Here is a 24,452-nt window from a genome sequence, read left to right as displayed (position 1 = left end):
AAACTTTTACAGCTTTTCGGTAAAAAAATTACGGTATTTCGGTAATAGTTCTAGATGATTGGGTAATAATTACAGGTATTTCGGTAATAATTTCAGGTTTTCGGTAATTTATAAAGGTATAACAGTAAATTCTACCAGTTGTTCGGTATATACTACCGAGCTTTTATAGTTTTCCTTTTAAACATTACCGTTCTTTCGGTAATAATTACAGGCATTTTGGTTCAACAATACCGGTTATTCGGTAATATAGCGAACTGTCACGTTGACAACTGTCATAATTTGACAGATGATCTAAGATATGATCAGCCGAGGTTCGGTAAAGTTTTACCGAAAAAGGTCTGTAATATTTGACAGCTGTCACTTCTCTGCCATGAGAAAAATTACCGAACGGTTTAACGAACTCCACATGTTAGGATTTCGGTAAAAAAATTACCGAACTCGGTAATTTTCGTTTACTGTGTACGCATAAAGGCAGTATTAGGTGAGTAATTTTATTATAAAGTTCAATTGAAGTTTTTGTCATGCAAAGACTACAGAGTACACATCTCTCCCTAACAGTAATCTACATCCTAAATTGGACCGTCGGCGTAAGAAGCTTGCAGAATGTATTTAAGAAGGTTAGTTTTTAATTCCGGATTTTCTAATTTCTGTTAGATAAAATATGCGTTCATCTGCTTTCAGATCAAATCTCCGGAAAAATGGGGAACATTAGCTTGGAACAGATCGCTCAGACGATAGCCCACCCATGAAAAACGGCAGTTAAAATGGTGCCCTAGAAAATTAGGTTTGCAATGTGTTCAACTTAATTCGATCAATATAAAAATCTTATTTTGAAAACGAAAAATCATTCCTTATTGTGTTCTTGATTTTTAAACGCCGGAAAGTAGACAAGAAATGAAAATCATCAATATGTTGCTGCATATTTTTAGGCGTTTAATGCTTATGTGTGAAATTTTATAATGTTTATGTGTCACATATAGCACCGAAATATTTCCTGAAACCTATGTGTGGCACATATTTTTTAATTGGGAGACAAATTGCAAAAATCTATATAGGCTGACACATACCCCTAATGTGTGGATTTTTTGCAGTGTAGGTAACCAAAAAAAAACGTAGTTGTTATGAGATTTTCCATACATTTCATAGGAAACAAACTTAAATCTTCGTTTTTCGTCATTTGCATAAAAAAAAGTTCAGTAGTGTGGTAGTTTACAAATTTGAAGAATGATCGAAGCAATCGGGGAGTCTCGAGAGGGGAGAGCTAGTTGGTCAGTCAAATGAACCGGTCGGAAATTAATAAAACGAAGTTCTTCAAATCTATCTGAAAGGAGTGTTTTACTTAATTTATCCGGATACCACCAATTACAACATTGGCGACGAGGCGAACCCTGTGCAAGGATTGTTACAGGAATTGATTTACTGAGTAAGTAATAGATATGAGGCAATGGTGAAATGTGCGTTGCCGTTGACTTAGAGTAAGGTTAGAAAATATTGAAATCTCAAAGGAGATATTTAAAAGCCTCAAAGGAGAGCTCAGGAAAAAAGTCCCGAAAGGAGACCTAAGCCTCAAAGGAGAGCTCAAAAAAAAAAAAGTCCCAGAAGGAGACATAAGCCTCAAAAGAGAGCTGGAAATAGTCCCAAAGGAGACCAAAGCCTCAAAAGAGAGCTTGAAATAGTCTCGAACGAGACCTAAGCCTCAAAGGAGAGCTCAGATAAGGCTCAAAGGAGACCTATAAATCTGTCTTAATGGAAATATGAAATAATTAATATTCTTCGAAAGCATGGAATTTTTTTTTTCTTGGAAATAGGATGAACTGTTGATTTGTTTATTCGATATAAATAATCGCCATGCCAATGGCAACCATTAGTTTCCATAACAACATAATCACCATGACACTTTATTTTGCTGTTACCAATAAATAAACAAATTTTATTATATTTTAGATTATGGAAGAGTACTTGCTCAAGATTCAACCGTTTGATCTCGACAATATTCCGTCGACAGAGTTACGACAAAGATGGCTCGAATATAAAAAACAATTCACCTATATCTCGAGTGCTATGAGCAAAAAGAAAAGGAAGAAGTTGAAGAATATCTTTTTGGTTGTAGCCGGTCGTCAACTCCAAAGAGTTTACGAAAATCTTCCTCCAAGGGATAATGTTGAGAATGATGAAGAAACAGATGAGTTCAAGATTCTCATCGATCAGCTGGACGGTTATTTCGCACCAAAGCAGCATGATATGCTCGAACGGTATACTTTTGGTTCCTTAGTTCCAGACGCTGGGGAAACGCTTGATAAGTTTTTATTGCGTGCCCAAGCCGAAGCGAACAAATGTCAATTCGGTTCGACCACCGCCGAGAGTAGGGAAATTGCGGTTATCGATAAGTTGGTGAGATTAGCTCCCCCCGACCTTCGACGGAAGATTTTAGAAAGGTCTACTATGAATATGGATGAGTTATCGAAAATTATCAATTCGCACTATCTTGTTCAACACCAGATTAAAGAGCTGAACAAAAATCCAAATCTCTTTTTGGATTCCCGTTCACAAAATGTACCATCATTAATCAATAAGATTGGCAACTATAGCGAAAATCGTGGTTATTCAAATAGGAACCAGTTCGGTTGGTCTGATGGTAGAAATGAATCTAGGGGCCGAAACAATTATGTCGAGTCCTCAATCAATCAGAAGTGTACTAAATGCGGTGATAAGCAACATGATAACAGGAAGTTTTGTCCCGCGAACGGTTTCCGCTGTACTTGCTGTGGAAAGGCTGGACACTTTCCAAAACAATGTTGGTCAAATCTAAACGAGGATAGAAAGCGCCGTTATAATCAAGCTTTTCAACATAAAATAAATTCACCAAAAAAGTTTAAAATTAATTCTGTCGACGAATCTAACGTGGTTGCTCATCAAGTGCCCGAAGTCATGGCTGGAAGTGGATCAGTCGGAGGTGAAGGTGCCCCCTTTATATGTGCTATTGGAGAAAACCATGATGAGCTAATATGGTGTCGGATTGGTGGCATTACTGTTGAGATGATGATAGACTCTGGATCGAAATATAACATCATCGATGAGTTCACTTGGAAATTCCTTCGAAACCGTAATGCTGAGATCTGCGCATTGGAACCTTCGAGCAAATGTTTAACGGCGTATGCTCAAACAGTATGTTTAAATGTTGTTGGTTCTTTCGAAGCTAACATATCTGTTGTGAGTGACAAGAAAAAGGCTTGTTTGAGAACTGCATTCTACGTGATCAAAGATGGGAAGCAAAATTTACTGGGACGTGATTCAGCCAAGCAGCTAGGAGTTTTACGAATTGGTTTGCCGAATACGTGGGAATCAAATTCCATTAATAATATTCCAGAAGATGTTCAACATTTTCCAGTCATTAAAGGTATATGACTTTTTGACATTTTTTTTTGATTCACAAATAAAAGGTGATTAAAAATAATAGTGATTTAATCGTTTTTCTTCTAATTGCGTAGGGGTCAAATTACGGATTGAAATTGACATTAGTGTAACACCCGTCGCCCAGCATGTGCGACGAGTTCCCATAGCTCTTCGTCAGAAAGTTGAGGATCAAATTCAGAAATTATTGCATTCAGGGATAATCGAACGAGTAGAAGAACACAGTCCATGGGTTTCGCCAATGGTTGTAGTCATGAAGGATAATGGTGAGGTGCGTTTGTGCATCGACATGCGCAGAGCGAATACGGCCATTAAAAGGGAATACCATATGATTCCTACTCTTGACGACCTTTTATCCAGGTGGGTAAACTTTATCTTGTAGTACAATCTGAGTCTAATTGTATGTTAAAATGTCCAGGTTAAATGGTTGTTGCTGGTTCTCGCGTCTTGATGTTAAGGATGCATATCACCAAGTGGAACTTGATGAATCATGCCGTTATATTACCACTTTCATTACGCACCTAGGAATGTTCCGATACACGAGGCTAATGTTTGGGATCTGCAGTGCATCTGAGCATTTCCAGAAGATCATTGAGCAGATTTTAGCTAGTTGCCAGAACTCGTTCAATTATCAAGACGACATTTTTGTCTACGCAAAATCGTTGGCTGAACATGATGCTGCTCTGGATTCTGTTCTGAAAGCTTTGGAAGAGCGTAGGGTGGTTCTCAATATTAAAAAATGCAAATTCCGGGTCAATGAGACGGTTTTTCTTGGTCACCATATATCGGGCCAAGGAATAAGGCCATCCAGCGAGAAAGTCGTTGCCGTTGAGAACTTTAGAGCTCCTAGGACGGCGGAAGAAGTCAGAAGCTTTTTAGGGCTAGTTGGATATGTTGGTCGGTTTATCCCAGACTTAGCTACTAGAACATTTGATCTTCGACAGCTGTTGGTGATGGGACAAAAGTTTGAGTGGCTGGAGAAGCACGACACAGCTTTTAGGAATTTGAAAAATGCAGTTTGCAGAGCACCTATTTTAGGATATTTCGACAACGTTCGGAGGACCAGAATTGTGACCGATGCTTCTCCAGTGGGCTTGGGGGCTGTGTTGCTACAGTTTGAAGGGCAATCGGATACCGTTCCAATAGTCATCTCTTATGCTAGTAAGAGCTTATCGCAGACAGAACGTCGTTATTGCCAAACAGAGAAAGAGGCGCTAGCGATTGTTTGGGGAATTGAAAAGTTTCAATTGTTTTTACATGGAAGGGAATTTGAGCTGGAAACTGATCATAGACCGCTCACCGCAATTTTTAAGCCCACTTCACGTCCTCCTGGTCGAATAGAACGATGGGTACTTAGGCTGCAGTCGTTCAGATTTCGAGTATTATATAAGCCCGGGAAGCAGAATATTGCGGATGCTCTTTCGAGGTTGTCGGTTTCGGCTGACTCAGCTGATGTGGACGATTCGGACGAGGTTACTTACGTTAACTCTTTGATAGAGTCGGTAGCGGTTGACATCGCTGAAATAAGGGCTGCAATACTTTGTGATGAACAATCAGTATATCTTAAAGAAGCCATCGAGTCGGATAACTGGTCGGATGACAGCGTAAGTTCAAGGATTAAGGAGTTTGTTCCTTTCAAAGGCGAAATTTATGTCGTCGAAGGAGTAATAGTTCGCGGATCTCGATTAGTAATACCAAAATCTTTACAACCACGAATTCTACAACTGGCGCATGAGGGACATCCTGGCGAAACAGCAATGATACTGCGTCTAAGGGAGCGTGTGTGGTGGCCTGGGATTGACAAGGATGCCAGAGCGTTTGTGAAGAGTTGTGAGGGATGTAGATTAGTCGGTAGGCCTTCAGCTCCCGAACCGATGAGACGAAGAATCATGCCAGTCGAACCGTGGATTGACATCGCGATAGATTTTCTTGGCCCTCTTCCAACCGGAGAATACCTGTTGGTAGCCGTAGATTATTACAGCCGTTATAAAGAAGTTTGCGTTATGCGGAGAATTACTTCCGAAGAGACTATAAAGGAGTTAGAACCGATTTTTGTGCGTTTTGGTTACCCTAGAACAATCACCCTCGATAATGGGCGACAATTCATAAGCACTGAATTCGGGAATTATTGTAGGTCTAGGAAGATCGTGTTGAACCATACATCTCCATATTGGCCTCAAGCAAACGGAGAAGTAGAGAGACAGAATAGATCTCTCCTAAAACGTTTGAAAATTAGTCAGATTTTGAAACGAGACTGGAAAAACGATCTGCTTGAATACCTTGTTATGTACAATTCAACCCCTCATTCGACTACTGGAAAACCTCCTTCCCAACTTCTACAAAACAGGTCGGTACATTACAAAATCCCGTCTCTAAGAGATATTGAAACAACCCCGCCGATTGATCCGGAAGCTTGCGATAGAGATCTGGTGAATAAATACCATGGGAAAGAACGTGAAGATAACCGACGTCACGCGAAACCTTGTGGGATAGTTGAGGGTGATCGCGTAATAGTTCAAAATTTAATATCGGGAAACAAACTACAGCCCACCTTTGCACCCACCCGCTACGAAGTCATAAGGAGAAAGGGGAACCAAGTTGAGATTAAAGACCAGAATGGGAACACGTTTGTACGGAACACTGCACATCTTAAAAAGGTGTCGGCAGGTGATGACGGTTCAGGTATCCAGGTTGAACCAGTGGTTTCGCAGGGTGGCGGTTCAAGTATCCAAGTTGAACCAGTGGTTTTGCAGGATCAACAAATGCCATCGGATCAGCAAAGGCCATCAAGATCAGCTAATCCACCCTACTGGCACCAAGACTTCGTTTTTGACTAATAGTTTTAGTAATATGTTAATTGTTGTTAAAACAAAGGGAGATGTGGTAGTTTACAAATTTGAAGAATGATCGAAGCAATCGGGGAGTCTCGAGAGGGGAGAGCTAGTTGGTCAGTCAAATGAACCGGTCGGAAATTAATAAAACGAAGTTCTTCAAATCTATCTGAAAGGAGTGTTTTACTTAATTTATCCGGATACCACCAATTACAACAAGTAGTAAGTGTACTTTTGCGATATTTTCAATTCTTAAGCTTAAAATATGCTTGGAAATAGTTTACAGTAATAAAGTGGTAATAACAACTTCCACGAAATTTTGGATATTTCCGCGGTAAATTCACATTTTATGCAGAACCGCAAACCAAACCGTATTTTTTAAGAAGACCATAAATTTGGGAAGTCGAATTTATGAATTTGAGGACAGTGGCGTACAAGTTACTGGCAAAAAAAAAAATTATGGAAAAACTGAAGAATTCAGTACAATGCTCGCTATTTTTCATAACAACTACGTCATCATTCTGAAAATCTGTCAACCAATATAGCGAATGAGGTAACCTGCAGGTTAATTACATGTTATTTCGAAAAACTTTGAATAATAACATCAGTGGTTTTATCTTATTTGGATGTATCTATTTTCCAGATAAATTGTACTTTCTTAGACAGTTCAATTCTGGTGAACTTCACCTCACTATGAGATAAGATTTACCTTTTTTTGGTTTCAGCTTTTTTCTCGTTGAATTGTACCTTCTTTTCCAGCTCGATCGAGGTACCTCGCTGTAAGGTGAGTTCCCCTCGAATAGATATAGAAGTTACCTTTACCACTTACGGCTTCCGCGAGCAATTCATCTGGCTATCTCGTTTTTTTTTAACTTTTTTTTATTTTCCGTGTTATTTATTGGATTGCCCTCTAGATGTGAAAATTGGTTTCATTTGCCAGCAATTACAAAATTGATGCATTCGTCCTTTTCATTTGTTGAAACAATAATAATAAAATTTCGATATTCAAAGTATTCAACAAATTTACCTTCCCGTTTATTCGGAGAATTTTAATTATTATTTCAGCTGTTTTCTGTGAAAAAAACCTCAATTATGATCCGCTGCTGTGTGCGAAATTGTGATACCGATGAAAACGTGGTAAATTGTACAACTGTGTTTTTCGTCAGGTGAGAAAATCCCTTGATGCTAGTTGTGAAAAACGTAAACAATAACCCTTTTCTTCGCTTCTGGCAGCTTTCCGACCGATCCGTATCTACGAGAAGAATGGATTTTGGTTCTGTCGTCCCACGATTCGCTGCCCTTTGACGATCTCGACAGTGCCAGGATATGCAGCTGCCACTTCGCGGAGGAAGCTTTCGGCAAACATCCGGTACATGGCTATCGGTTTCTGTTGCCCCGAGCGATTCCTTCAGTGTTTCCTAATACTAATAAGATAGCCATCCAGGATATATCGGACACGGAGCTGGAACCGGAACCAGATCCAGTAATCGAGCAATTCATTGAACCAGATGAGGTAAAGTTAAAGCTTTATAAAAACTGAGCACAAGAGATTTTGGAATGGTTCTTTCCAGGGTGCCGATGATGTGTTTTTCTACGATGAAAATTCCATAGATTCGGTTGACAGTCTGAAATCTGATGAACTAGAGGACATTGTTCCTAAGGAGCCTACAAAAACGATAGGCATCCAGTACGTGGATGGAAAATATTACTTCCTCCAGTCGGAGGGCGAATCTGACGATGACGCTGATGTTGATGACCTAATTGAGCAAGATAGTGTAATCGCTAGTGAGGTATCGTCCGTGGTCAAAGAACAATTGAAGCTCCCAGAAGACGACCAATTCGAATCCTCCAGCATGGAATTGAATTTAATGACGTCTAAGAAAAAGACGAACGCCGACGAGAGCTTGACGGATCTTGATAGTTTAATAACCACGTCGGATGGACCGGAATTCGAGGATAAATTGGATATTTCAGATCACATGATCAAGCCGGAACCGGGCGAAGAAATTGATATGGTAGACTTTTCTCAATGCGATCTATTGACTGTGAAAGATAGTCGCTCAGTTATAACCGACTTTGGTACGATTGAAATGTTGGAGGAAATCAAACCATCCTCGTCCAAAGACAACAATGTAAGTGACTTTCTTAGAAATGTCTAGACTTCTTTAGACTTTTTGTTTGGCTTAATGTTATTTTTGTAGAAACATGTCTGTGAATACTGTAAAAAAGGGTTTGCTTATCTCAGCGGACTCAAAAAGCACTCATTGGTTCACACCGGGCAAAAACCTCATGCTTGTCCGGATTGTGGAAGATGGTAAGAATATTTTATGTTTTGACAGGCTCATTTATTGTTTTTATCCCTTTTCAGTTTTTCACAGAAAGTAAACCTCACCATCCATATGAAACAACACACCGGGGAAGAATCCTCCAAAAAGTTCTTCTGTCCAATCTGTCAGAAAGGCTGCACCCGAATGAGTGAGCTCAAAATCCACCTTAAAACTCACTGGAAGAAAACACCCCACGGATGTCCACTGTGCACGGAACGATTCGGAGAAATAACCAATTTCTATGAACACATTAAAACTCGTCACAAGGACGACCTTACGCTACAGGAAGCCATCCAGATGATTGCGCAGGACGAGAACACCGAGGTGATCGCTTGTGGCACAGACGAAGAACAGCCTGAAATCGACGGGGAATGGCGCTGCCAAGTTTGCTTGAAATCCTTTCGCACGGAACGATTGTTGTCGAAACATAAGCGGAAAATGCACCCGAAAGTGTTCGTTTGCACCTTCTGTCCCAAACAGTTTCTCTATCGAAGTTTGCTAGATAAACACACTACAGTCCACACTCAGGAAAAGCGATTCCTTTGTAAGTTCTGCGACGCGCGGTTTTCGCAAAAGGTTTGTGGATTTTGTTTTCAAATAATGGGAACTAAGTAGTTAATGTTACTATTTTCTTGCATCTCACAGATAAATCTTGACGTTCATCTGCTCAAAATTCACAACGTCGGGGATCGGAAACTGGTTCAGAAGCAGTACGAATGTTCTTACTGTCCAAAACTATTTGATAGGCAGTCCTCGCTGCAGTTACACGTTCGAGTACACACCAAGGAACGACCGTTTGGTTGCCGCGACTGTCCCAAGGCTTTCGCGTCCAACAGCGCCCTGGCAGCCCACATTCGCACCAGTCATCTGGGTGAATCAAGTAAGATTGTTTTTGACTCCAATCATTTTGTATGTTTAAATCTAATAACGTTTAATTTCATTTGCAACAGTTCTTCTGCAATCGCGTGTTAAAAAATCGGAACCCCTCGCTAGTGTTGGCGAGAGCGAGAGCATCATCTTGGAGGAGCAAATTGAAACTGAAGGATCCCAAACGGATCAGATTATGAGTGAACAGGGCAACGAAATCGTTTCGTACTCGATTCAGTTCTTTAAAAACAGTTAAGAGTCCAGAAAAATAAACGTCATTGTACATTTTATTTTACAATTTTAGCTTTTTACCTTCCAGTTGAAATTAAAATTTTCACCGGTTTTTTTTTGTCAACAGTCAACAGTTTTACAGTCAATTTATTTATGCTGTACATTTTGATATTGATTTTGATTCTCATTTCAAAAAAGAATCTTAAATTCTGATTCGCAAAACTCATTTCAGACAATACATTTTGATTGTAAATTTCGAATCTGAAACCTGATTTTGAATTATATGATTCTGAATTTTTAAACCGCCTGGAATGGTTCTTAGCTGACTTGTTTTCCGTTTAGACTGTATTGTTGTTTGTCAGTATAAGTATAATTTATTTAAGATTAATAGATCGATTATTATTTGACACACTTTTTCTTTTTTGAATTCTATTTCTTCTAATATTGAGTGAAGAATAGGGAAACGAAGAAATACTGAGAAGCCCGACAAAAAAGGTGAAACCCTTTTTTTTAATTTATTTTTTTTTTTTATTTTTAGGCCGGAACAAATTTCTTATCCTTCTTTTGATACTCGGAATTGAAACACTGAAGGGGGGGACAATAAAATATAATGCGAAAACAAATTGTTGTAATCTGTATTCTCCAGATAAACTAAATGAAACACTTCTTGAAATTTAACTTGAAGGACTTGATTTTATTAATTACAGACTGACCATTTTGACAGACTAACCAAAGTTCTTCTATCGAGACTTCCCCGATTACTTCGATCACTATCGAGAATTGGAAACTACCACATCTCCCTTTGTTTTAACAAAAATTAAAATATATCTAAAACTATGAGTTGAGGACAAAGTCTTGGTGCCAGTGGAATGGATTCATTAACCGATCTTGATGTCCTTTGCTAATCTGATGGCCTTTGCTGATCTGATGGCATTTGCTGATCCTGCGAAACCACAGGTTCAACAGGTTCAACCTGGATAATCTGCCACCTTTTGACGAATTGCAGAGTTGCGTAAAACGTATTCCTATATTCATCTTGAATCTCAACTTGGTTCCGATCTTAGAAAAACTTTTACGAATTACTGCACACAGTTGTTACGACTCCATTATCTGGCCACCGATAAGAATTTGTGTCGAATAAAAATGTTTCCATCCTCATTTCTGATTTCAAGTTGGTTCTCTCTCTTTGGTTTGCAGTTTGTTTCATGTGAACAAATTTCGATCATCTTCCATTATTCATTGAGCTTTGATTCCGGATTTTTTTGTACGACGTTTATCCTCACATTCTTACCCGTGATGCTTTTTCAAAGGATTTCCATCAAAAACTTCTGGGTCTGTAACATAGGGAAGAAGGTGTGCGAGTAGTCAAGTTAAAAGTGGCATTATACTCCATAAGATACTCAGGAAATATGTACGTTCTTTCTACCACAGAGCATATACGGATTAACTTTAAGAAATTCAAAACTAAGCATTATTGATGAACTCAATAGGAAATTTCTCGAGATTGTATCTTTGGGTTATATGGTTATCAGCACACTCCGATTTGTCACAACGTGTCTTCCAAAGGCCGACGATTTTGGTTGCCCAGCATATGTAATACGAACGTTCAGTTTTTGATCTTGACACCACCCTAGAATGGATAAGGTTAAACGTCTTCGGGGAACCTGGAATTGACGAAGATGCTTAAACTGGATATTATAGTCACTGTGTTTGGAAAAGTAGTTTCTTGTAAATTGTGTATCACTGCCACTATCAACAATATCGCGGTTATTACAGCACTCATTCCATGATTTGTCGTGATTTCTAACGTTCTCTAAGGAGCAAGCCCTTATAACGCCAAAACCGTCTCTTAGCAAACCCGTTCTCGTCCATCGCACACTGCCTCAGTAAATCGCGAGTAGATGCAGAAGTTGTTGATTGATTTTATTTTTTTTTTAAATTTGCCTGTTTTCAAAGTACATTCCTACTCGAACCTCCTTAAAAATTCTCAATGATCTTGATACTTTTATTACGCATACTTTAAGTTTCTTTTTCCGATTCCTTTGAAACCTTTTTTAACGTCTCTTTTGAGACTGCTCTGAGCTCTCCTTCGAGGCAAAGGTCTCCTTTGAGACTTTATGAGGCTCTCCTTTTGAGACTATATTAAGCTCTCCTTTGAGGCTAAGGTCTCCTTTGAGACTATTTTAAGCTCTCCTGTGAGGCTAAGGTCTCCTTTGAGACTATATTAAGCTCTCCTTTGAGGCTAAGGTCTCCTTTGAGACTATATTAAGCTCTCCTTTGAGGCTAAGGTCTCCTTCGAGACTATTTTAAGCTCTCCTTTGAGGCTAAGGTCTCCTTTGAGACTATATTAAGCTCTCCTTTGAGGCTAAAGTCTCCTTTAAGACTATTTTAAGCTCTCCTTTGAGGCTAAAGTCTCCTTTGAGACTATATTAAGCTCTCCTTTGAGGCTATGGTCTCCTTTGAGATTATTTGGTCGAATCTTCTTTGAGATTCATGTGTATCATTGTACACTATTTATTACTTACTCAGCAAAGAAATTCTTGGAGTACTCTGTGTCCGGAGTTCACCTCGTCGCCAATGTTGTAATCTGTATTCTCCAGATAAACTAAATGAAACACTTCTTGAAATTTAACTTGAAGGACTTGATTTTATTAATTACAGACTGACCATTTTGACAGACTAACCAAAGTTCTTCTATCGAGACTTCCCCGATTACTTCGATCACTATCGAGAATTGGAAACTACCACACAAATAAATTGGAATAAATTGCACGAAAACTTGTATGCAACCACATTGCATACTATATCATTGCACAAAACCTATAAAAGTAATTTTTTATCGAAAAATTCAATAAAATCAAGAATCCATCCTCGCACTTAGTTCATTGTGAATCACAAATAGAAAATTTAATTGGTACTTAAATCTGCAAGAAAGCAATTGCTAGGAGCCTGTTACTTCCGTAAGATTTTGCCCCAGTTCCCTCTATCGAAACCGGCCAATTCCAACCCCTCGAATTCAATCGAAAACGCTCACTGAAGAAGGTAGTAAGTTGCTATCGAAAGACCGGTATATGAACTTTTCATTTCATCTGGGGTTAAAATGCACAAGCGACACGTCTGACAAATGGCTTGCTTGACTTTTTCGAAGGCTTTTTGACATTCATTTGTCCACGCAAACTTTTCCCCCTTTTTTAAAAGCTTATACAAAGGACTCATAATTCCTGCCATTCCTCTGACAAACTTTGAGTAATGGTTTACTAAGCCTGCAAAAGCCCTAACCTCATGAACACTTTTCGGTTCCTGTGCTACCAAAATGGCTTTAACACGATCATCCCTTTTGCGTAAACCATCCTTGCTTATTATATGCCCCAAATAATTCACCTCATTTTTAAAAAATTGACATTTGGTCTTGTTCAATTTCAAGCCCCCCCGCTTAAGTGCCGAAAACACATTCTTTAAATTGCCTAAATGTTGCTCATCCGTTTCACCCGTCACTAGCACATCATCCGAAAAATTTTTGACCCCTGGGATACCACATAACAGCTTTTCTATTTCACGCTGGACAATCCCTGAGGCAGGACGTATTCCAAATGGCAAACTGTTCATCCTATACACACCTTTGTAAGTGGATATAGCGCACACTTCCCGAGATTGTTCATCCAGTTCAAATTGGTTATAGCATTTCGAGAGATCCAGCTTGCTAAACTTTTGCCCTCCATTCAACTTACTAAAAACCTCATCGACTGTTGGTAGGGGATGGATTGCGTCCTTCACAAACCGGTTCACTGTAGTTTTATAGTCTCCGCACAATCGAACATTTCCATCGCCCTTTAAAATAGGAACTAAAGGTGTGCCCCATAATGAATTGTCGCATTTCGTTATGATACCTTCTCTTTCCATATCATCTAACTTTTTTGAGACTTTGTCAACCAACTTATAAGCCACCGGTCTGGGTTTGCAAAATTTCGGCTGAGCGTTGTCCTCCAACTGCACACTTATTTGACCGTACCTGAATTCGCCCAACCCTCCACTGAACAAACCAGAATAGCCTGCTATCGATTGTTCCAATCGTTCTTTCACGGTTGTAAGTTGCAACATATTAATTTGGGAAATTTTAACCTCAAAAAATTTCACGAAATTCCTACCCAGAAGAGGTGGTCCCCCTTTGCGTATAACAACAAACGTAAGCCTCCTTTGCACTTCATTAAACCTAACTACCGGCTCGATTACCCCTTCAACCCTCAATGTTTCTCCTGCATATCCCTGCAATCGAACTTTCGTTTTCTTCAATTTCCACTCAGTAAGGTGCTCTAGATAATACCGAAATGAGACCGCAGACACTGCTGCACCAGTGTCCAACTGCATTGAATGTTTCTTTTTAAGAATCTCAACTTCCACTGTAATGGGTTCATCATTCACCGACTCTTCATATACACTGTACAACTTACTTATGAAATTTTGTTCCAATCGAACGTTCTCCGAATTCTCTGCTGTCTCAGACTCAGATACAAAAAAGTTTTTCTGATCCGGACAAGCTGCTTGAAGATGCTCCCGGATGTTACACTTTCTGCATACGAAATTCCGATATCGGCAGTCCTTTCTAAAATATCCTTTTTCACCACAGGCCAAACATTTTAGGTTAGAAAACCGATCTATTGGCTTCCGATGTTTATTTAGGCGCCCCACGATGTTCGTCTTCTTCATTTGGAAAACTGCCGAAGGCTTTGACATTTCTGGCTCATATTTCATCGCTAGTTCCACCGCTCTTTCGAAGGTTAGATTTTCATCCTCCTCGCAAATCCGATCGAACGCTCTTCCTTCCAAACCGTCGACGAATTTATTCAGAAGATCGTGTTCCAAATGTACTCCTAATTTGCAGTTAGACGCCAAATTTTTCAGCCTAGCTGCCCACGCATTAAGGTTCTCCGGCGGATCTTCGCAACGTTTCGCTCTCAGAAAATTCCGTCTTTCTCTGTGCACTACCAAAGGCGGAACAAAATGTCGGGACAACAAACCACACAATTCCTCATACGTTTTTTCCGCTGGTGTATTTGGTGTACACAAATCTCGTAGCAATTTGTATGTTTTTGCCCCGCACAAATTGATGAGCACGGCTCTCTTCAAATCGTTTCCGACGCCATTTGCCGTAAAAGATTGTTCCAGTTGCTCCCTGTACAGTTGCCAATCCTCCAACTCCGCATCGAAAGTCCGGAATGTTGTTCCTTGCGCCATATTTCTGCGTTGATCCGAAACTGCTCGTCGCCAATGTTATGTACGGCGGAATTCCTAGGCTAAATAATAACACTATTTGATGGAGCTTAAGAACTACAACTTTATTCGTTTACGGATGCAGACGGAATGCGATTATTTCTCTTAAAAGCGCGCCAACCATAATGATTCTCGCGCTCCGAGGGGCAAGACAGATGTTGCTATAATTCATCCATATTACAGTGACAAAAGAAGAAATTGATATTTGTTCCAGCCTTATTTTTAATTGTCGTTTTCTCTCTTTCAATTTTATTAGTTCTTTTTTTATTTCATGTTTTTATTTTAATTTGTTTCTTGTTTTTTTTATTTCTATCATTAATTTACTATTTTTATATTATTTTTATTTGTTCATTTTTGTTATTTATTCATTTTTAAATTTATTTTTTATTATTATTTATTAAGTTTCGTGTCATAATAATTTTATTTGTGTTAATTTTTTTTAATTGTTCGTAATTTGTATATTACTTCATCAAAACTAATACTTTTTTGCGCTCTTTCTTTTTTTCTTTCTTGCGTTTTTCTCCCTCTTTATTTTCTCAATCGCATGCGGAGCAAAAGTCGTAGGATGACAGGAGGAAAATTGAAGAACCCGAAGGATACAATACAGAAGAGATAGGAAAACGATATGTCAACAAGAAAGAATCTTCCCGGACCAAACCAATAACCCAAACAACCAAACCCAACAAGGCAACCAAAAAGGGAGACCCCAAACAAAATCAACAATCCAAACAACCAAACCCAGCAAGATAACCAACAAGGAGATGAAATTTGTTATCGGGTGAGGATGTTCCTTTTTTCATTTAATTTTTACGAATAATGTTAGTTAGTAATGTAGGTAGTTAGTTTCGTTGGGAGCAGTGATTGAATTTTGCTGAGCATGAATTGATCAACCATCTCTCGCTCAACGCTTTACTCGGAAGCAAAGGTTGCTTTGAGGCAGCGAAAACGACAAAACCGATGATGCATACGCTCTCACATGGCCCGCCTTCAAGAAGCAATAGAGTATTTCCTGAGACAGATTGTGGTAGGGTAGCTTTTTGTTTTTGTTTTGAAAAATGTAAACACCAACTGGTCGCCATTTTGATCTTTGATGATAAGCACTGTTCAATGCTTTCTTTTAAAAACTTCTTTAATTAAAAGCATCAACATACCTTCATGTCCCAACTTGTTATGAATTTACAAATCATTAAATAAAGAATTTATATTCTCCTCACCAAGGTGCGCTTGCAAAACCACTACAATTGCATTGCCAATTTTATTTCGTTACTATCTGGTCATTGAACATGCGTAATGTTGTTGTTATGTTTACCCTACCACGATATGCCAAGAAATGTAAACATGAGAAATCAGCTGTTCGTCTGACAAGTGGGGAAATGCCTTATGTACATTCGAGGCAGCGAATCCAAAAAACCAAACGAATGGCTCTCACTCATCTCCTGTTACATTCTTGACGGAACCGAATTCAAAAGGCAGAGCAAACCCGAGTCTCCTCGTTTGTGCCTGGATCGAATACCCGAGGTTTTTCTGCTATTGCTATTATTGCACAGCAACCGCACGCAGGCAGCTAGTTTTTTCGTTTCTTTTCCCACCCTCTCCTTGCTCCATACGTTGCGGGCCTATGCAATGCAATAAGTTCGGTTGTTGTCGTTGTTGCCTCAACCTTTGCGGAGAGGTTGAAGATGTTCTCCTCAACGCAGCTATCGGCTTGAGTCCATCAAATTCAATAACGTAAATGAGTATGTGTGCCTCGTCTATTTCATGCATCATGTAGCGACCGAACGTTGAGAGAGTTCGTTCTGAGCAGCGAACGGATAGTGTCTCTCGGAGCAGATCCTCCTCATGGGGGGAGGTTTGAATGAATGTATATGTATCGTCTCCTGTATTACTATACGAGGCCTCAAAGTGTGTATTTTGAATGCCTCTGATGAGAAAATGGTTGAGGATTTCAATCATTGGTTGGGAGTATGTGAGCGACAAGCGCGTTCAACAGCCAATTGAAATCGGTTTCAATCGATTTCGATTGGTAAATGGTTGTTCACTCAGCCAATGTTTTGGTCGAAACTAATCCAACTGACGTTCAATCAAGCCAATCGAAATAGATCGAAACCAATCGAAAACGATCAAGCTCGGAGGCAGATCGTGAGTAGTAGATTGTGAATCCTGATTTTGATTTATGATTCTAAATTCTGATTTAACAATAATGGGTTAAGTGAGGTTTTTTTTTTTATTTATTTGCGCATATATTACTCGACTTATGCCCGAGACCAATAAGATCCAACTTGGATAAATGAGGCTTACTTGCTGAGGCATTGGTGGAGTATGTGGATGCGTAATGTGATTGGTCTCAAGCTTGACCTCGCGAATGACGAAATTTTGGCTAAAAAAAGATTTTTTTTGTAGGAAGATTTGCAGTGTTCTGGTGAGATGTTCCAATTTTATATTTTCGTTTTGTTGATTAAGGGAGAAACTATTATAACAGGAAAAGCTTATTCTACCACAGCTTACCAGAATAGTGGACTCATTTGAATCCATAAAACAGCAGGCAAAAGCAAACACGTAAACTTTTTCTGATCGTATCAACAGTCTTATTATTCCACTGAAACAAAAATTTTAATGCCATAAACGAGTTTATTTGAATTCTATTCCTCTAGATTGAGTTAGAGGAATCATCCCGTTATATAACAACCCTTATTTGTCACTAAGGATTCTTTCGTTACAAATGTTTGATGTTTGGAATTTCTTGCGCTCCGGATATGTTTCAAAAGATTTTGGAACATATTCTGGTCGATTGCAACTATGTTGTTAATTATTTAGACGACATAACTGTATCAGGAGATAGTGAAGAAGAACGCGATTTGGCATTGAAAAAAGTTCATAAGGTTTTGGAAACTGTAGTGTCTGACAAAGATCTGATAGACCCAAAGAATCACTATAAGAACAATTTGGCGGCCCCGAAGAAGGCAACAGTAAACGATTCGTTGTTGCCAGCTCCAAGACAAAGTGACATTGCATTTGACAGTTTAAAACCAGGTGACTTTTTGTGGTATCGCAATCACCGTAAGGATATCGAAAGATGGTTGGATGCAGTTTTTGTGAAGCGATGCTCTTTGAATGTGTTCCAAATTTCTGTTAACGGTCATGTTGGGCACCACTGAAGAATGCGCAAGAGGATCGGGAAACTTAATGTAAGTCTAAAATTTATCCTATTATTAGTACAATTTGTAACAATTTGTATACCTTTTAGCTTTGATCTACATAAAAGTCTAAAGTAGATTCCAAGGACTTTTTCTGCGATAAAATCCGAAACAAAATCAAAGATTAATTCGGATCTAACCTCAAAATGAGTAGCGACAATGGGACTGAAACTGCAACTGAGAATGCAGAATCAACGATAATCCAACGCAGTTGTATGATGTGCGATAAACCGAATAGCTTGGAAGACATGGTCGGCTGTGACCACTGCGACAATTGGGCGCACTACGGATGTGTCGGAGTGACCGAGGAGATAAAGAACCACCCGTGGAGCTGTCCTAACTGTAGCCTGAAATTGAAAGTTCCCAAGGCGAAGAAACCCTCCAAGAGGGTCGGGTCGAAGAAAAGTGATACCGGATCTGTTCGGACCGCTGTGCCCGCCGTGGATGCTAGCTTTAAGCATTTAGAAGAAGAGCTACTTGCCAAGGAACTAGCTCTAGAAAGGGAAATGGCTATGCAGGAAAAACGGCTGGAAATGGACATGGTCCTGAAGGAAAAGCGCTTGCAGAAGGAGAATGCCTTGCGTGAAAAGGCTCTTAAGCTGGAAAAGGAAATGCATGATCGACAGCTTTCCCAACAAAACAAATTTACGAACGCAAATTAGCCGAGCAGCAGGAGTTCGAAAGGAAAATGCATCTGTTGAAGAAACAGTTCGAATCGCATGATATGGCAGAAGATTCTTTAGAGGACGACAGCGAAAATGAAGATGAAGAAGACGCGGTGAATAAATGGCTGAGCAAATCTCAAGTGCATTTAAACACGGTTGATTCTGCTGGTCGATTTGAGAATCCCGTTGCGACAATAAGAGCGAAAAAACAATGTGGTTCCGAAATTTTCGGAAATATTCGCGTGAATGGACCTGACCCGAAACTTGATTCAACTGACGACGAGATGGACCAAGAAGCGAAACGAAATGCAAAAGGTTTAGGCTTCAATCAAGAACAAATATCGTTCATGGAAAACTTGCTGAGGAAGAACCGAAGAGGCAAGAATTCAGAACTCGAAACCGCGCCGAGGAACGTCGAAGTGACCAAAGATCAGCTTGTAGCTCGTCAAGCTGGGTCGAAACAACTGCCAACATTCCGAGGTGAACCAGAACTATGGCCTATTTTCATTAGCAGCTACGAAAATACTACTCGAGCTTGCGGGTTTTCAAATCTAGACAATTTGAAGCGTCTCCAGGATTCCCTGAAAGGTGACGCTCTTGAAGCTGTCAGAAGTAGACTGGTTCTCCCGGAAACTGTACCGGATGTCATCAACGATTTGCGGAGCTTGTTTGGCAAACCGGAAAGACTTCTGCGAACTCTTATGAACAAAGTTCGAAAAGCTCAACCACCGAGGCTCGACCGAATGGAAACCTTCATCCATTTCGGAATTACCGTGAAACAAGTGTGTGACCATTTGGAAGCTGCTGGTCTAGGAGATCATTTACAAAATCCGATGTTGGTGAAGGAGTTGGCGGAAAAGTTACCCGATAATTACAAAATTGAGTGGGTTCGATACAAACGGACTAGCCAAGGAAGTCCTCTACGAGTATTCTCCAACTTCATGAGCTCCATTGTAGAAGACGTGTCTGAAGCGGCTGAATTGACCCCGATGGACGGCGGTGAGCACTCCAGAGGAAGCAAAGGTAGGAGGAAAGAGTTTGCACACGTTCATAACGCTGATTTCCCTCTACCTCCGAAGGAAGATCAGAAGATTTCGAAATCTTGTTTGGTTTGTAAACGTACAGATCACAAACTCCGTTTTTGCGACGATTTTAAAGGCCTGTCCGTGACGGATCGAATCAAAATGGCAGAGAAACTCAAACTTTGCAAACTCTGTCTTAATAGTCATGGGAAAAGCAGATGTAATTTCAAAGTACGATGCAACATCGGTGGCTGCCAGGGTGGTCATCATCCTTTATTGCATCTGAACGAGCAATTTGCCAACAATCTGCAAATCGAATGTAACACACACAACGGACAAAATCGTGCTGTGATTTTCAGAATGGTTCCAATAACACTCTACGTCGATGACTTGGCCTACGATACTCTCGCCTTCCTGGATGAGGGCTCATCCGCAACCCTACTGAAATCCTCTGTAGCTGATGAGTTGCAAGCCTCTGGCGAAATTGAACCACTTGTCGTCACTTGGACGGGGAACATGAAGCGTTATGAAGATCGTTCGAGAAAAGTTAATCTGTTCATTTCGCCCAGAGACTCCGACCAGAAACTGCCATTGAACAATGTGCGAACTGTTACAGAACTCCAGCTGCCACAGCAAAAGGTTAAGTTCGGCGAAGTTTGTAAGCAGTACACTCATCTCCAAGACCTGCCAGTCATGGATCACTCTCTCGAAGAACCCAGGATCATGATTGGACTCGACAATCTACACGTTTTCGCTCCGATCGAATCCCGAATCGGCAAACCAGGTCAACCGGTTGGAGTTAAGTCTTTGCTTGGGTGGACGGTTTATGGACCTTGCAGGAAAGGGCCGTGCCCCCAGGTTGCCCTCAACTTCCACGGAGTGGACGAGTTGAGTAATCAACAACTTCACGATATGCTTCGAAACCAGTACTTGTTAGAAGAAGTCCGAAATCCGTCGTGCGTTCCAGAATCTGATGAAGACCAGCGAGCCCTCGCTATTTTGAAAAGTTCTACCGTGTTCACCGGGGATCGCTACCAAACTGGGTTACTCTGGCGGAACGACTCCAGAGGATTTCCCGATAGCTACGGCATGGCCTACAAGCGGGCGTTAGCTCTAGAACGAAAACTCTCCAAGGACCCAGATCTTCAAGCAAAAGTTAACCTTGAAATCCAACAGTATCTCGAGAAAGGATACGCACATCCGGCGACAACAGAAGAGCTGAACAACACACAGACGTCTGGTATCTACCGTTGAATGTTGTTGTGAATCCCCGCAAACCAGGCAAGATACGGCTAGTGTGGGACGCGGCGGCGTCGGTTGGCGGAATTTCCCTGAATTCGCAACTCCTCTGTGGACCAGATTTGCTAGTGCCTCTCCAAGGTGTGATATGTCGATTTCGTGAGAAACCCGTAGCTTTTGGCGGGGACATCATGGAGATGTACCACCAGTTAAAAATTCGGCCAGAAGATAGACAGGCTCAGCGCTTCCTTTTTCGCCAGGACCTGTCCTAAGAGCTCACGGTGTACGTCATGGACGTCGCCACATTTGGCGCTACTTGCTCCCCTTGTGCGGCGCAATTTATTAAAAATTTGAACGCTCAAAAGCATGCAGCTGAATTCCCAAGGGCGGCGAGCGCGATCGAGCTCCAACATTATGTCGATGATTATTTCGATAGCACCGACAGCGTAGACGAAGCCGTTAGACTAGCCAGCGAGGTGAAGTTGGTTCACTCCAGAGGCGGGTTTCACATAAGGAATTTCGTTGCGAACTCCGAAGAATTTCTGGTAAGAATGGGCGAGCCGAAAAATAACAGCGCAGTGCACTTTAACGCAGACAAGGAATCTGGAACCGAACGTGTTCTAGGCATTGCTTGGAACCCAATGGAAGATGTTTTTGGCTTCTCTGCTAACTTCAAGCCGGAACTGGTGAAAGCCGTAAATGGTGCGAAAAGACCAACGAAAAGAATAATCCTCAGCTGCGTAATGTCCATGTTCGATCCTTTGGGTCTGCTCACCCCATTTACGGTGCACGGGAAGCTCCTGATCCAAGACCTGTGGAGGACGGGGTGCAGCTGGGACGAGCCGATCGATGAAGCTTCAAATTCGAAATGGGACCGGTGGACGAATCTTCTACCTGAGATAGAAAAGCTGAAAATACCGAGGAGCTATTTTGGTGGTGTGAGATCGCATCAGTATGACGCTGTGGAACTACATGTCTTCACTGATGCAAGCGAAGCCGCCTATGGTTGCGTGGCTTATCTCCGTGTGGTCGTGGACGAGACCGTGCGATGTTCCTTAGCCATGAGCCGTTCTAAGGTGTCACCCATCCAGCAGTTGTCGATCCCTCGAAATAGCTGCAGGCAGCAGTGCTGGGGGCGAGATTAGCTGATACAGTGCAAAAGAACCATCGTCTTCCAATAACTCAACGATATTTTTGGACTGATTCACAAACAGTTCTCTCGTGGATCAGATCCGATCAACGAAAATACTCACAATTCGTGGGTCATCGCATCGGAGAAATTTTGAGCAACACGAAGCTTTCGGAGTGGCGTTGGGTCCCGACAAAATCCAATGTGGCCGACCTGCTGACCAAATGGAGTGTAGGTTCCAAGCTGACAGATGATAGTGTGTGGTTCGTTGGACCGCAATTTTTGTATGAAACCGAAGAAAGGTGGCCTTCTCAGCGGCCGCCCAAAGCAAATGTTTCCGAAAAATTAAGGGCTCAGTTCTTGTACCATGATGTGTTTATTCCGGAACCTATTATCGATGTCTCAAGATTTTCCAAATGGTTGGTACTGCTACGAACCTTAGCGTGCGTTTTTAGATTTGTATCCAATTGTAGGAAGAAACGACTAAATCTCCCAATCGAAACCCTAAAAGCAACAGATAGGCAAGCAAAATTAATTATAAAAACATTCGTAAGTCAATTAGCACCGCTTAGGAGGGAAGAATTGCAAAAGGCTGAAATTGTTTTGTTTAAGATAGCTCAATCTGAAGTCTACGCAGATGAAATACGAATTTTACTGAAAAATAGAGATCGATCTGTTAGAGATTGGATCACCATAGAGAAGTGTAGTCCACTGTATAAGTTAACGCCATTATTAGACGAAGAAGGTCTTATTCGAATGGAAGGCCGAACAGAACACGGCGAACTGTTGCCTTTTGATATGCGATTCCCTATAATTTTGCCCAAAGAACATCTGATCACTGCTAAATTGACGCACAGCTTTCATGAGAAGTACGGTCACGGTTACCGTGATACCGTGAAGAACGAATTGAAGCAGCGCTTTTGGATTCCCAACGTAGGAGCAGTTATTCGAAAGGTATCCAAAGAGTGTGTCTGGTGTAAAGTAAATCACAATCGTCCTCAAGTCCCAAGAATGGCACCATTGCCTTACCAACGTGTTACACCATATCTACGACCATTCAGCTACGTCGGTGTGGACTATCTCGGGCCTGTTGAGGTCACTGTTGGACGGCGCACGGAAAAGCGTTGGATTTGTCTATTTACATGCTTGGTGATTCGGGCTGTCCACTTAGAGGTTGCTCATTCTCTGACGAGTGAATCATGCTTGATGGCTATAAGACGGTTTGTCGGTCGCAGGGGCCCACCACGAGAGTTTTTGTCCGACAACGGGACCAATTTTAAAGGTGCTTTCAAAGAGCTGCAGAAACAGATTCGAGACGTCAACATGGAGTGTGCCAACGAAACAACTACTGTTCTAACAGGATGGAAGTTCAATCCCCCTGCCACACCCCATATGGGAGAGGCTAGTAAGGTCGGTGAAGGAAGCTCTGTTCGCACTACATGATGGAAGACGCCTAACGGATGAAATACTGCAAACTTCCATGATTGAAGCTGAGGATATGATCAACGCTCGCCCTTTAACAAGTGTATCCGGAGACGTAGCAGAAGAAGAAGCTTTAAGCCCAAATCACTTTCTTCGAAGTTCTCCTACGAATGAAATTGATTCAGTACCACCGTATCCTCAAGATGCAGTTTCTTTGCGCAATTCATATCAGCGTTCCCAGCAGTTGGCGTACAAGATGTGGGACCGCTGGATCAAGGAATACGTTCCCAGTTTGAACCCGCGCACTAAGTGGCATGATGAAACGAACCCTGTGCAGAAAGAATCGGAAGTGCTGGGTCCGTGGAATCGTTGACGAGCCTGTGGTGTCTGCTGATGGAAGAATTCGTCAAGCTTGGATTCGTACGAACGATGGAAGGTTGAAACGAGGTGTGGCTAAGCTAGCGGTGCTCGAGATAAGTTAAGGTAAAACCGAACCGGAAGTGACTTCCGGACCAGATTTACGGGTCGGGGATATGTTGGGCACCACTGAAGAATGCGCCCCCTCGATAAGGTGGAGTAGAGACGCTTATGTGTAGTGTAGGCATACTATGACAACGAATGTCAGACGTAGAAGAGAGGAGAATTGAAAGTCATCATTTTTTTGGTTAATTTGCAAATATTCCTAGAAACGTGCACACTATATTGTCTTAAAATTAGTAAATTAAATTATCACAGTTAAATTCCTACTTAAAACTAGTATCACAGTGGTTATCACAGTTTGTACACAGCTTGTATCTAAAAGTGTTTTTATGCGGAAAAGCTGTAAGTAGCATTATAGAACGTACC

General features: G+C 41.0%; 4 protein-coding genes across 4 annotated transcripts; all 4 read left to right on the top strand.

Moving 5' to 3' along the window:
* The first annotated feature begins 298 nt into the window (after positions 1 to 298).
* On the top strand, positions 299 to 6,248 carry LOC129752598 (uncharacterized protein K02A2.6-like). Its single transcript, XM_055748373.1, has 6 exons — positions 299 to 316; positions 1,945 to 2,391; positions 2,872 to 3,397; positions 3,489 to 3,771; positions 3,830 to 5,449; positions 5,759 to 6,248. The coding sequence occupies exons 1-6, from the start codon at positions 299 to 301 to the stop codon at positions 6,246 to 6,248; spliced, it is 3,384 nt and encodes a 1,127-aa protein (XP_055604348.1).
* Positions 6,249 to 7,230: 982 nt separating this feature from the next.
* LOC129755119 (zinc finger protein 852-like) lies at positions 7,231 to 10,078 on the top strand. Its single transcript, XM_055751450.1, has 7 exons — positions 7,231 to 7,408; positions 7,476 to 7,755; positions 7,814 to 8,374; positions 8,444 to 8,556; positions 8,611 to 9,145; positions 9,215 to 9,449; positions 9,520 to 10,078. The coding sequence occupies exons 1-7, from the start codon at positions 7,335 to 7,337 to the stop codon at positions 9,690 to 9,692; spliced, it is 1,971 nt and encodes a 656-aa protein (XP_055607425.1). The 5' UTR covers positions 7,231 to 7,334; the 3' UTR covers positions 9,693 to 10,078.
* Positions 10,079 to 18,817: 8,739 nt separating this feature from the next.
* On the top strand, positions 18,818 to 21,327 carry LOC129752597 (uncharacterized). Its single transcript, XM_055748372.1, has 2 exons — positions 18,818 to 21,056; positions 21,098 to 21,327. Exons 1-2 carry the CDS (start codon positions 18,818 to 18,820, stop codon positions 21,325 to 21,327), a joined length of 2,469 nt encoding a protein of 822 aa, XP_055604347.1.
* An 18-nt stretch (positions 21,328 to 21,345) lies between these two features.
* On the top strand, positions 21,346 to 23,627 carry LOC129752596 (uncharacterized). The gene is made up of 3 exons (XM_055748371.1): positions 21,346 to 22,190; positions 22,286 to 22,603; positions 22,658 to 23,627. The coding sequence occupies exons 1-3, from the start codon at positions 21,346 to 21,348 to the stop codon at positions 23,625 to 23,627; spliced, it is 2,133 nt and encodes a 710-aa protein (XP_055604346.1).
* Positions 23,628 to 24,452: the final 825 nt, after the last annotated feature.

This window comes from Uranotaenia lowii, chromosome 3, assembly GCF_029784155.1.
Source record: "Uranotaenia lowii strain MFRU-FL chromosome 3, ASM2978415v1, whole genome shotgun sequence".
NCBI classification, from domain to species: domain Eukaryota; kingdom Metazoa; phylum Arthropoda; class Insecta; order Diptera; family Culicidae; genus Uranotaenia; species Uranotaenia lowii.
The sequence above is the reverse complement of the archived record's forward strand: the minus strand, read 5'-3'. Positions and strand labels throughout refer to the sequence as shown.